This window comes from Hypanus sabinus, chromosome 10, assembly GCF_030144855.1.
Source record: "Hypanus sabinus isolate sHypSab1 chromosome 10, sHypSab1.hap1, whole genome shotgun sequence".
NCBI classification, from domain to species: domain Eukaryota; kingdom Metazoa; phylum Chordata; class Chondrichthyes; order Myliobatiformes; family Dasyatidae; genus Hypanus; species Hypanus sabinus.
In genome coordinates this window covers 67,512,164-67,526,008 of record NC_082715.1, presented here as the reverse complement: position 1 = coordinate 67,526,008, position 13,845 = coordinate 67,512,164, and the positions used below count along the sequence as shown (strand labels likewise).

The following is a 13,845-nucleotide window of genomic DNA, read 5'->3' as shown; positions in this document are numbered from 1 at the left end:
GTGCGGCACGGGGTAGCGGTCTGGAGTTGTAGCCTAGTTTAGTCTGCGGTAGTTGCCGCATGGTTTCCAACCCCCAGCTGCTTTGGGCACCATGTGCAGGGGGGAGGCCCATGGGCTGTCAGACCTCCGTCCGATCCCCAATTCCTCCATCCTCTTGAACTCCTCCTTCGCCAGGCGGAGCTTTTCTGGGGGGAGCCTTCGTGCGCGGGCGTGGAGGGGTGGTCCCTTGGTCGGGATGTGGTGCTGAACCCCGTGTCTGGGCATGGTTGTCGTGAACTGCGGTGCCAGAATCGATGGAAAGTCCACCAAGATTCTGGTGAATTCGTTGTCCAACAGCGTGATGGAGTCCAGGTGTGGGGCCGGCAACTTGGCTTCACCCAGGGAGAACGTCTGGGAAGTCTTGGCATGTACCAGTCTTTTCCCTTGCAAGTCAACCAGCAGGCTGGGAGCTCGCAAGAAGTCCGCCCCCAGGAGTGGTTGGACCACGGTGGCCAGTGTGAAGTCCCATATGAACCGGCTGGCGCCGAACTGCAGCTGCAATGTGCGGGTGCCATCGGTCCGTATCGTGCTGCCATTTGCGGCCCTCAGGGTGGGTCCTGGCTTCCTGTTGCAGGTGTCATACCCCATCGGGGGCAAGACGCTGATTTCCGCTCTGGTGTCGACCAAGAAGGGGGATCCCAACTGTTTGTCCCAGACGTACAAGAAGCTGTCCTGGTGGCCAGCCGCCATAGTCATTAGCGGCAGCTGGCCCTGGCCCTGACCCTTGCAGTGCCCCACTGCTGGTGGTAGAAACACCACTGTTCACTGGCCTCCTCACTCCTGCCTCTATGTTGTGTGCACCCCCCCGCCGGGCCTGTTCTGGTCCGCTGTTGGGCGCGTGGCCTGGTAATCTGACTGACGGTCGCCATGCTCTCCCTATTGGCTTTCCAAAGCAAGTCTCCCCGGGCTGCCAGCTTCCGGGGGTCGCTGAAATCTGTGTCAGCCAGCAGCAGATGTATGTCCTCAGGCAGTTGCTCTAGGAATGCTTGCTCGAACATGACGCAGGGCTTGTGTCCGTCAGCCAGGGCCAGCATCTCGTTCATCAATGCTGACGGTAGCCTGTCTCCCAAACCGTCCAGGTGAAGCAGGCGGGCACCCCGCTCACGCCGCGAGAGGCCAAAGGTCCCAATGAGCAGCACTTTGAATGCTTCATATTTGCCTTCTTCCGGGGGCGACTGTATGAAATCCGCAACCTGGGCGGCCGTCTCCTGGTCAAGGGCACTCACCACGTAATAGTAACGTATGGAATCAGAAGAGATCTGCCAAATCTGGAACAGGGCTTCTGCTTGGCTAAACCACACACGTGGTCGCAGCATCCAGAAAGTCGGCAGTTTTAGCGAAACTGCATGAACAGATGAAGAGTCGGTTATCTTTGGTCCAAATCCCGTTTGGACCATCGGGGTCACCAATGTAGCAATGTGCTACACACAGCGCTGAAATAACGACACGCAGTCGGTAAATCGTTTCGAGACTAGTTTATTCGAACTTCATGGCGCTGCCATTTAATCCCTGGCGCCCGCCCTCTCCGGGTGGAAATGACGTCAGAGGTGCATTACCAAAGTCTCTCCCCGCGCACTGGCTATTTGTGAGCCGGTTCGCCTGCGCAGAAAGTGGGTCACCACAGTATATCAATTAAAAAAATACATCAACACCAGGGAGAACCCAATGACTGTTAGAGAATTTGAATTCAATTAACAGTGGAGTCGTGAGCAGAGAAACCTGCTCTTTGTTCTGGAACCCCCTCACCTGTTAATATGCTGTGCACATTTAGTTTAGAGTGTGTTAAATGGCTGACCATTTCTACCAACCCCATTTATCAGCACTTATCTGTAGTCTTCCATGGTCCAATATTTGAATAGATACTTGTTAAATATTGGAAGTCTCTGTCTGTACCATGCCCCCCCCCCACCAATGAGAGCATTACAAATACAAATGACTCATTTACATTTACTCCTTACTTTAAACTCATGACCTCTGGTTATGTCATGGGGAAATGTTTAAAAAAAGTTGGAAATGGATGGAAAGGTGGCACCAACAAGTAGAGACTCTGCATGCAGCTCCAATGGGAGTCATCAAATAGTCCATCTGAAATCCACAATCACAGCCATGGGTACTTGTGTTGTGTTTGTGACTTCAAAACATTGAACTAACTCAAAGGAAGACATGAGAGTCCAGGAATGCAGGTCTAACTTCCAAGTTTACTTTAAGCGAGGCAAGCACATATCATCGCCGGTTAATCAGGGCAGCTGCTTCTTTGGAACAACTCTTATAGAACAAAAACTAATTGAGAAAATAGACAAGATCCCCTTCATTTATGTTGGACACTATGCTGCTTAATTGGGACAGGAGATTGTTGCTGAACAGTTTCTAACTAGTAACAGTCACGTGCACTTGTGTGGCCATTAGAGATGGCAGAGCAAACAGATTTTAAATACTGTCAGCTGTGTGTGCTTGTGGTAGGTTTACCTGTTTGGGCCAACAGACACCGATTCAAAAAGTAGTGCTTTTTGGTAATTTTGGCTTTTTTTTATTTTGACATTATGCAGGAAGGCAATGAAGACTGTACATTATCTGCACTAGGTGTCTGTGTTGATTTTACTCACTTACAGTCAAAAGAACACAGCAGCATAAACTGGATGAATACCCCATTGATAACTATTAAGAACCAATGCATTTTTACAGTACTGTAGTGGTAATGGTAGTGTTATTTATTCTGTATTTCATTTAAATACATAAATTATTCAGTTAAACAGTAGCTCATTTTAAAAACACCTTTTAAATATTTCCATCAAACTTCAGCTAATTAGGGCAGCTACTTAATTGGGCCAAAATGGACTGGTCCTGATGTGTCCCAATTAACCAGAATTTACTGTACATATACAGTATATTTTTTACTGTAATTTATAGTTTTTTATTATTATGTATTGCAATGTACTGCAGCTACAAAACAACTTATTTTATGATATATGTCAGTAATACTGAATCTGGTATTGATTCTGAATTGGGATTGGTTTAGTATTGCCACACATACCAAGGCAGTGAAAAGCTGTCTTACACACAGATCATGGAAATCACGATTATTACACAATGCATTGACGTAGAACTAGTAAAGAAATAAAAATGCAGAGTAAAGTGAAAAGATACAGGGGAAGATTAATTCAGGTAAATACAAAAGGGAAAGCTCATAATGAGTCGAGCTCACAATCTTTTTGTATTAAGGGACCATTTAATGATCTTATATCATCAGGGCAGAAGCTGACTGTCAGTCTGGTGGTAAATGCTTTCAGGCCTTTGTAACGTCTGTCTGATGGAAGAAAGAATGTCCAGGGTGGGTAGGATCTTCGGCTATGCTGGCTGTGGCTCATTTGCTGAGGGAGCAAGTACAGACAAAGAAGCAAATCCAACTTATCAAGCCTCTCCTCAGACTGCAAACGAGGCCCTCCATCCCGGGTAACATCCTAGTGATCCCCAATGTGCAGAGCAACCTTTTTTGTACCATAGAATAATCTGGCATTTGGAAATAAAGCACTGAATAGTCTTCAAAATAAAGACCATTAAAAACTACCAGCATTGTACAAGTCATCTGGTTCACTAACGCTCTTTAGCAGTAGAACTCTGCCACCCGTATCCAATCTGCAATTACTTGCAACTAAAAGACTCTCACATAGCTGACTCTTAAATGCTTTCTGAAGTGGCCAATCTATCTTCTCAGTTAAACCATTACAGCTACGGTTAATCAGAATGAATAAAACTCAACAAACCACCTGATATTGACGTCAGTACTGGATATGAACACAGCAATGTTGCTCTGAAAGCAACTAGCCTTGTACAGTGCTCTCACCAGCTGGGGACTGACTTTCACAGGCTTCTCATAAACTGATATACTTGTAGTCACAGAATCACAGGGATCAGCAGTGTAGTACTAAGACCAGTGGTGTTAGTATTACAGAAAGAATAGGTGACTGGCAAAGAATACATCAGTTACAGGCATGGTAGAGAAATAGCAGGTGGAGTTTAACCTGGCCAAATGTTACACCTTGGTGGGTCAAATGTAGAGATAGTGTGAACAGAAAGCAAAGGGTAGCTGTAGATAGATCATATTCTGTCTGGATCTCAGTGATTAGAGGTGTTCCACAGGGATCTGTTCTGGGACCTCTGAGTTTTGATATATTTAAAAACGACTTGGATGATGAAGTGGAGGGGTGAATTAGTAAATTTGCAGATGAGACAAAAGTTGGAGGTGCTGTACAACACTGCCGTGGATTACAATGCCGTAAACAAGATGCAGAGTTAGGCCAAAAAGAAGCAAATGGAGTTCAATCCTGAAAAGTGTGAAGTGATACACTTTGGAAAACTGATCTTGAAGGTGGAGTATGGAACTAATGGCAGAATAACTAGCAGAGTGGAGGAACAGAGAGGTATTGGGTTCCTCAAAATTGCCACTCAAGTCTATGGGGTGTTTCTGAAGGCATATGCTGATTGGCCTTCATTATTTGAGGGATTAAGTTCAAGATCTGTGAGTTAATGTCGTAGCTCTATAAAACTCTGTTTGGACCACACTTAGAATATTGTGTTCAGTTATGATCACCTCATTACAGGAAGGACAAGCTTTTAAGGGTGCAGAAAAGATTTACCAGGATGCTGACTGGAGTAGAGAACATGTCTTATAGGGAACGGTTCAAAGACCGGGTGAGCTGGAGCTTTTCTCTTTACAGCAACAGATGATAGAGGTGTAAAAGATTATAAAATGGATTATAGATAGAGTAGTTGCCCAGCATCTTTTTCCTAGCTCAGCAACGCCATCCAGAGGACATCTGTTTCAAGTGAATTGAGAAAAGTTTAGCAAGGAGGTCAGAGGGAGTTATTTTTTACTTAAATGGAGAGTGTTGAGTGTGAGTGCCTGGAAATCACTGACGAGGCTGGCGATAGAGGCTGATACAATGGGACATTTAGAAGACTCTTAAGTTCGGCAGATGAATATATGAGAAATGGAGATGTATGTGCTTTGTATGAGGTAAGGATTATATTGATCATGTAGTATGTTTATACAGATTGATAGAACATCAGGAGCTGAAGGACCCTTCCTGAGCTGTATTGTTCCATGTTCAAAGGTACTATGAGGGGCAAGTTCTTTTTTTAATTAAATGCAGAGTGGTAACTGCCTGAAATAGGTTACCAAGAGCAGTACTGGAATCAAGCAGTTTGGAGGTGTTTCAGAGGCTTTTAGATGGACATGAGTGTGGAGGGAATGGTGAGGGGAAAGAAACAAGAACATTTAGTGTAAATTGGCATTAATGAGTGGAATCATGAGTGGAATCATCTGCCCAGTGATGATGACTGATACAGATCAATGTTCTTTATCACGGGAGAACACACAAACTCCGTACATCCAGCAGCCAAGGTCAGGATAAACCCTGGATCTCTGGTATTGTAGTTCCACTAGGGGCACCACTGCACGGTGTAAGGTAAATATCCATGTGATGCTTTTTCTGTGCAGGTTGGTAACTCCACTCAAGTGAATGTATCTGGTGAAAACCCATCTGCCATGGCTGTAATAATGTAGTGTGACCAGATAATCAAGCTCAGCAAGACTTAGGCTCCATAGACTCAGAATCAGGTTTATCACCTCAGCCATATGTCGTGAAATTTGTTGTTTTGCAGCAACAGTACATATGCTATAAATTACAATTATAAATATTTAAACAAGTAATTAAATACAAAAATACATATGAAGTAAATCATGCAAAAAGAGAGCAAAATAGTGAAGTAGTGTTCACACGTTTATTGATGTTCATAAATCTGCCAGCAGAGGGTACAATCAGTAAAATAACAACAACTGAACAAATTGGAATCTCATTGCTACAGTGCTCTACTCAATTCAAAATTCCCTCTGCAGTATTAACAGAGATTGTTACTTACTTTAACAATGTAGTTGAACCTTCTCATGTCTTGAATTGCACTTGAAAAATCTAAACGGTTAAAAGCTTCTCCCAGTGTACAGTAACCATGTCTCTAGAAAAGGAAGTCAAAGACTTAAAAAGAAAGCAGATATAATTGAATAAATTGTTAATGAGGATCATATAGAAAAATAACTTACTTCTCTAGTACTTCCTTTATGAATGTAGATCCATTTTTCCTTATAGAAGTCTGGAAAATAAAACACAACAAAACAAATACCATTTCCTAAAGCAAACAGGATATTACTGGATGATATGACATTAATACAAGCTGCTACATTACTGAGTCCCTGAGTCATATTGAAGTACAGTACAGAAACAGGGCCTTCGGCCCATCTAGTACATGCTGAAACCATGTAAACTGCTACTCCCAATGACTGGCGCTGGACCATAGCCCTCCATCCATGTACCTATCCAAATTTCTCTTAAGCATTGAAATCAAGCTTGTAGGCATCACTTGTACTGGCAGCTCATTCGACAATGTCATGACTGAGTGAAAAAGTTTCCCCTCATGTACCCTTAAACTTCTCACCTTTTAGCCGTAAGCCATCACCTCTGGTTGTAGTCCCACCCAATCTCAGTGGAAAAAGCCTACTTGCATTTACCCTATCTATACCCCTCATAATTCTGTACACCTCTATCAAATCTCCTCTCGATCATCTACATTCCAAAAAATAAAGCCCTAACCTGTTCAATCTTTCCTTATAACACAGGTCCTCCAGACCCGCAACATCCTCGTAAGTTTTCTCTGCACTTTTTCAACATTGTTTACATCTTTCCTGTAGGTAGGTGACCAAAACTACATACAATACTCCAAATTAGGCCCCACCAATGTCTTATACAACTTCAACATCCCATCTTCTGTACTCAATACACTGATTCATGGCCAGTGTGATGCCACTTTCAACGAATTATGTACTTTTATTCTCAGAACTTCTGTGCTACCACACACCTCATTGTCCTACCACTCACTGTGTAAGAACTACCCTGGTTGGTCCTACTGAAGTGCAAACCTCACGCTTGTCTGCATTAAAATCTATCTGCCATTTTTCAGCCCATTTTTCCAGTGATGCAGTTCCCTCTGCAAGCCATGATAGCCTTCCTTACTACACCCGTATTCTTGGTGTCTTCTGTAAATTTGCTGATCCAGTTTAGCATATTATCATCCAGCTCATTGATATCAATAATAAAGGACCAGCACTAATCTCTGTGGCACACCACTTATCACAGGCCTCCAGTCAGAGAAGCAACCCTCTAATACCACACTTTGGCTTCTCCCACAAAGCAAACGTCTAATAGAATTTACAACGTCATCTTGAATGCCAAGCGAATGAACCGTCTTGACCGGTGTCCCATGCAGGACCTTTTCAAATGCCTTATTAAGTCCATGTAGACCACATCCACTGCCTTGCTTTCATCCATTTTCCTGGTAACTTCTTCGTAAAACTCTACAAGATTGAACTACTACACATGAAGCTATGCTGACTATGCAGTCCATGTCTATCCATAATACATCCCTCAGAATACCTTCCAATAACTTTCCCACAACTGATGTCAGACTCACCAGCCTGTTATTTCCTGGTTTCTGTTCACAGCCTTTTTTAAACAGCAGAACAACCTTGGTTATCCTCCAATCCTCTGGTACGTTTCTGTCACTAAGGATGTTTTAAATATCTCTGCTAGGGCCCCGGCAATTTATGCACTTGCCTCCTGTAGGATGTGAGGGAACACCTTGTCTGGCCCTGGAGAATTATCCATCCTGATTTGACACAGGATCGCAAACACCTCCTCCTCAGTAATCTGTAAAACGTCCAGTAAAGTTGATACCGTTTTGCCAAACACCTATGGACTCTGTATCCTTCTGCTGAGTAAATACAGATGCAGGAAATGCAATTAAGATCTCCCCCATCTATTTTGGCTCCAGACATGGATTACCGTTTTGGTCTTCCAGAAGACCAATTTTGTCCCTTGTAATCGTTTTGTTCTTAACATACCAGTAGAATTCCTTAGGATTTTCCTTCACCTTGGCTGCTGCAGCAACTTCCTGCCTTCTTTTAGGCCTCTTGATTTCTTTCTTAAGTGTTCTCTTGCATTTTTGTACTCCATGAGCACCACATTTGTCCTACTTGCCTAAACTATGCACCTTTTTTTCTCTTAACCAGGGTCTCAATATTTCCTGAAAACCAAGGTTCCCTACACTTGTTATCTTTACCTTTTATTCTGACAGGCACATACAAGCTTTGTACTCTCAAAATTTTGTTTCCAAAGGCTTGCCACTTTCCAAGTACACTTTTGCCAGGAAACAGCCTGTCCCATCCACACTTGACAGATCATTTCTGACACCATCAAAATTGGCCCTTCTTCAATTTAGCAGCCCAGACCCATCTTTATGAATATTGACACTGAAACTAATGGCAAGCAAACTTCCGTTACCTGCTCTGCCTTATTCCCTAACAGTAGATCAGGCACTGCATGCTCTCTCCTTGGGACTGCTGCATACTGATGAAGGAAATTTTCCTAAATACATTTGACAAAATTTATCCCATTTAATCTTTTTACAGCATGGGATTCCCAGTCAATATGTAGAGAGTTAAAATCACTTTCCGTAACACCATTATGTTTCTTGCAACTGTTTGCGATCTCTCTATAAATTTGTTCCTTCATATCCCCAGAACTGTTGGGTGGTCTGTAATATAGTCCCATTAACATGGGAGTACCTTTCTTATTTCTCTGCTCCATGCATAGCACCTCACTAGTTGAGTCCTCCAGTCTGTCCTGACGGAGCACTACTGTGACATTTTTCCTGACAAGTAATGCCATCCCAAGTCCTTTAAACCCTCCCACTCTGTCACGTACAAAACAACAGAACCCCAGAATATTGAGCTACCTATCCTGCCCCTCCTGCAACCAAATCTCACTAATGGCTACAACATCATAATTCCAGGTGTTGATCCGTGCCCTGAACTCATCCACCTTTCCTACAATACTTCTTGCATTGAAATATACGCAGCTCAGGACACTAGTCACACCATGCTCAACCTTTCGATTCCTGACTTTGTCAGAGGTCTTACAACTGCTCCACCAACCACTAACCGCTCCACTAACTGTTTGTGCACTCTGTTTCCCATTAGTTAGCTAACAAATGTTGATTTGAGTACAAATGCCTATTTTCACATTAATAGCAGCTTTTGGAGTTGCAGAATAATGCAACAGGTAAACAGGCCCTTTGATGTACCTTGTCTAAGTTGACCATGGGGCCCACCAAGCTAACCCTATATCCCTCTAAGTCCTCCTAACTGGCTACTTACCCGTTCCTTTTAAATGTTGTTTTTATTGTACCTTTCTTCAACCATTTTCTCTGACAGCTTATATTTCAAAATAAGCACACAGAGTGCTGGAGGAACTCAGCAGGTCAGGCAGCATCAATGGAAAAGAATAAACAGTTGATGTTCCGGGCCAGAACCCTTTATCAGGACTGGAAAGAAAGAGGGAAAGTCAGGGTAAGAAGTACATGGTGGTAGGTGATAAGTGAAACCGGGAGAGGGGAAGGGGGCAAAGGAAAGAGCTATGAAGTTGATTGGTGAAAGAGATAAAGGGCTGGAGAATGGGGAATCTGGTTGGGGACTGTGGAAGATAGGAAAGGAGAAGGAGCACCAGAGGGAGGTGATGGGCAGGTTAAGAGATAAGATGGGAGAGGAAACAGGAATGGGGAATGGGGAAGGAGTGGTGGGGAAAAATTACCAGAAGTTTGAGAAATCAATGTTCATGCCATTGAGTTTGAGGCTACCCAGACAGAATACAAGCTGTTGCTGCTCCAACCTGAGTATGGCCTCCTCAAGGCAGTAGAGGAGGCCATGGACTGAAATGTTGGAATGGGAATAGGAAGTAGAATTGAAATGGTGGCTAGTGGGAGATCTTGCTTTTTCTGGCAGATGGGGTGTAGGTGCTCAGAGAACCAATATATGTCTGATCTCACCGGTACACAAGAGTCCACACCAGGAGTACCGGATACAGTGGGTGTCCCCGACAGTATCACAGGTGAAGTGTTACCTCACCTGGAAGGACTGTTTGTGGCCATGAATGGGAGTGAGTTTGGAGCTGTAGGAGCAGGTGTGGTACTTGTTCCACTTGCAAGAATAATTACCAGGAGTGGGATCTGTGGAGAGGGATGAGTGGATAGGGAAATCATGAAGGGAGTGATCCTGTTGAAGACCCAAAAGTTGGGGGGAGGGTGAATAAAGGGTGTTGTGGGGTGAATAAAGTTGTGGGGTGTCCAGTGGAGAGGTAGATACTTCTGGTAATTGCCCCCTCCTTCACTATTCCCTATTCCTGTTTCTCTCTCTCACCTCATCTCCTTAGCTGCCCATTACCTCCTTTTGGTGTTCTTCCTCCTTTCCTTTTGCCCATGGTCTCCTAGACTCTCCTGTTGGGTTTCCCATCCTCCACCTCTTTATCTATTTCATCAATCATCTTCCCTGTTCTTTACTTCAACCCTCCTCCTCTCCCAGTTTCACCTTTCACCTACCACCTTATACTTCTTCCTCCCCTCCGTCCAACTTCTTACTCTGACTTCTCCACTTTCTTTCCAGTCCGGCTGAAGGGTCTCGGCCCAAAATGTTGACTGTTTACTCTTTTCCATAGATGCTGCCTGGTTTGCTGAGTTCCTCCAGCATTTTGTGCACTTGCTTTGGATTTTCCGTATCTGCAGATTTTCTTATGCTTGTGAGCGTATAGTTCAAATACTTTGCCCGTGTCCAAACAAACTACATTTTGATCTCAATCCCGATCAGTACTCAGAAAGTATGTTCTGAAAATGAGAGTGTTAAACATCAAAAACTAGTAACTTCTTTACTGTTTAGCTATAGTCAAAACTGCCTTACGAAAAGCTTTCCGAAAGATAAAAACCACAATTGATTTTATTTACATATTTGGTATTTGGCATGATTGTTTAATTAATGGTATAGCTATTTTTCTTGCTATCAGCCAAGGTTTTTAAATATGAAAAATATTTTACTCTTTTTACATAGATGCTACTATTTGGGCAGATTATTTTTGATATTTCAGAATTGATGAACGAAAATTATGTACATTGGTCATGTCCAGAAGGTCAAACACTAACAGACACATTAATGATTACAAATTTCCGAAAGAAGTTGGTTCCGTAGGTTCTGTAGTTCAAAAAATGCTTTAAAAATAAGCCAGGAGATTATCGGCAGGGGAGTGGGACATCAGTCGTGGGTAAATTACTGGAAGGTAATCTAAGGGACAGTATTTACCAGTATTTAGATAGACAGGGCCTTATTGAGGATAGTCAGAGTGGTTTTGTGTATAGCAGGCCATATCTAACCAATCTTAGAGGTTTTCTGAGGATGTTACAAGAATGCTGGTGAAGAAAATGTGGTAGGCACTGTCAAAGGCCTTGCTAAAGTCCATGTAGACAAAGTCCTGCATGGAACACTGACTCAGAAAGTTAAGTTGCTTGACATTCAGACTGAAGTTGTCAATTGGATCCAATAATGGCATAGTGGGAGAATACTGAGGCTACATCCACACTAGACTGGATAATTTTGGAAAATGCCGGTTTTGCGTAAAAACGATAGGCGTCCACACTATGCATTTTTAAAAATATTTCCGTCCACATTGAAATGGAGATTTTGGTGAATCACCTCCTACTGCGCATGCAGTGAGTACAGGACACATCTACCGAAAACAAGCAACGATGTTTGGTGTTGAATCTCGCTGTGAAAGATTTGCTGCGCGTTTGTTCAGTTACAGACTAGAAAAACTTAAACAATGGGCAGCTGTTGGCTCTCGCACAGGAGGACTTAAAAGTTAAAAAAAAACAAATACTGAACTGTATGGAGGCAACCGACAAGGAGTTCATGGACTGTATGACCCGGCTGACGACAAACATTGAAAAACTGACTAACTCTGTTACATTAATAAAGCCCCTCGTTAAATGTGTAAAACATGCCTGCTTCGGTATTATCTTATATTTCCATACAATGTTACATTAGGCTGTTACACTTCTATTGTCAGAGAAGTACTTGCATAAATAGGTAAACCACCTTCATACAAGCAAGGACAGAAAACAAGGCAAAGTGAGTACAGTATACTTATTTATTCAGTAAGCTATGGGTCAAAGTATTTAGTGAGTACATTTCTATCTCTTCTGGCTTCAGTCTCGTTGCCGTCTGTTCTGAAATTGTTAGGTTGCATTCAAGAAAACAATAAAATGGTGTGCTGCCGTCTGACAGTGTTTCCAGATTTCTCCGGTTATTCCGTCCACACTGATCTGCCCATGTGGCGTTTTAAAAAATACCCACTCTGGAAAGCGTTTCTGAAAAGTTCCGGTTTTGGGGGATGAAAACGCCGTTTTAGTGTGGACGGAGGGTAAAGATGAAGAGAAAAAGCTTCAGTTACGGATTTATCCGGTGTAGAGTGGACGTACCCTTAGTGTGGTAATAGATCATTGTCTCTTTGACTGAGATTTGTGACTCATGAAGAACTGCAGGGAATAGTGCTGTATCCATTGTTAATTCTCATCTATATTAAAGATTAGGTGATAAGGTGGTAAACTGGGTCAGCAATTTTACAGATGACAAGAAAACTGGGGGCATAGTAGATAACGAGGAAGTCTATCAAATGAAACTTAATGCAGACATATGTGAGATGTTGCAGTTTGGGAGGACAAACAAGAGTAAGACTTACATAGTACACTTGTGGAACAAAGGAACCTGGGAATACAGATCAATAGGTCAGTGAAAGTGTCACTGCAGGTAAATAGGATCATTAAGAAACCTTTTGGTTCATTGACCTTCATAAATTTGGGCACTGAGTACGGGAGATAGGATGTTATGTTGTTGAAGTTGAATAAGTCATTGATGAGGCCAAATTGAATTAAGTGCAGAGAAAATTTACAAGTATGTGGCTGGGATTTGGGGTCATGAGTTATAGGAAAAAGTTGAATAAGTTAGGACTTTGTTCCCTGGAGCACAAAAGAATGAAGGGAGATCTCATAGAGGTACACAAAATTCTGAAGTGTATAGATAGGGTAAATACATGCAAGCATTTCCTCCTCAGCTTAGGTGAGACTAGAAGAGATGTTATAGGTTTAGGGTGATAAGTGAAATCTGAGTGGAAACTGATTCATTCAGAGGAAGATATAGTCGTGGAACAAGCTGCCAGCGGAGACTGTTGACGCAGGTTCAACTGTTAACATTTAAGAGAAGTTTTGATAGGTACGTGGATGAAAGGGGTACGGTAGGCTATAGTCCAGGTACAGATAGATGGGACTAGGTAGACCAGACTGGTACAGATTGGATGCGCCTTGGGGCCTGTTTCTATACTGTAATAATCTATGGCTCTAAATTATGCTTAATGGGCTCCCTTAGAATATATGCTTGGTGATCTTGGTGGTCCCATTTTAATGCTGTATCAGTTACGGACATCCATATCTAGAAATACTAACTTTCCTCCAATCACCTTCAAATTATGTACCCATTTTCAACCTGAGCAAAAGACCGACAATCATCTTAATCTATGCCACTTGTTATCTTGTACACCTATGTACACGTACACAAATGCAGTTGGGTATTTAGAACGATAATATACCCTAGAGTAACACAGCAAAAATTAACAACAAACTGTTTGCGACTAATCAATGTAACAATTAAGTCTGTAGCCAGGAAACACGTTCGTTGTTTATCTTTTTTAAATGGTAATAAATCTTATATTCACTTTGTGTGTTGATATTAAAGTGATCCTTCTTCCTCTTTTTTGCAACTACCTCACAGTCTTCAACAATTTTACTTCCATTGAGCTGTTCTTGCAACCTATGGCAAATAAC

The 13,845-nt window shown here is 42.6% G+C and overlaps 1 protein-coding gene across 3 annotated transcripts in view; it reads right to left on the bottom strand.

The window, feature by feature from the left end:
* fbxo25 (F-box protein 25) overlaps window positions 1-13,845 on the bottom strand; it is a 75,459-nt gene that overhangs the window by 37,199 nt on the left and 24,415 nt on the right. For all 3 annotated transcript variants that reach the window (XM_059982007.1, XM_059982009.1, XM_059982010.1), the window contains exons 2-4: window positions 13,737-13,831; window positions 6,137-6,186; window positions 5,959-6,051 (exon numbers count right to left, since the gene is read on the bottom strand). In XM_059982007.1, the coding sequence (XP_059837990.1) occupies window positions 5,959-6,051; window positions 6,137-6,186; window positions 13,737-13,831 (238 nt within the window). The remainder of the gene's footprint in view (window positions 1-5,958; window positions 6,052-6,136; window positions 6,187-13,736; window positions 13,832-13,845) is intronic.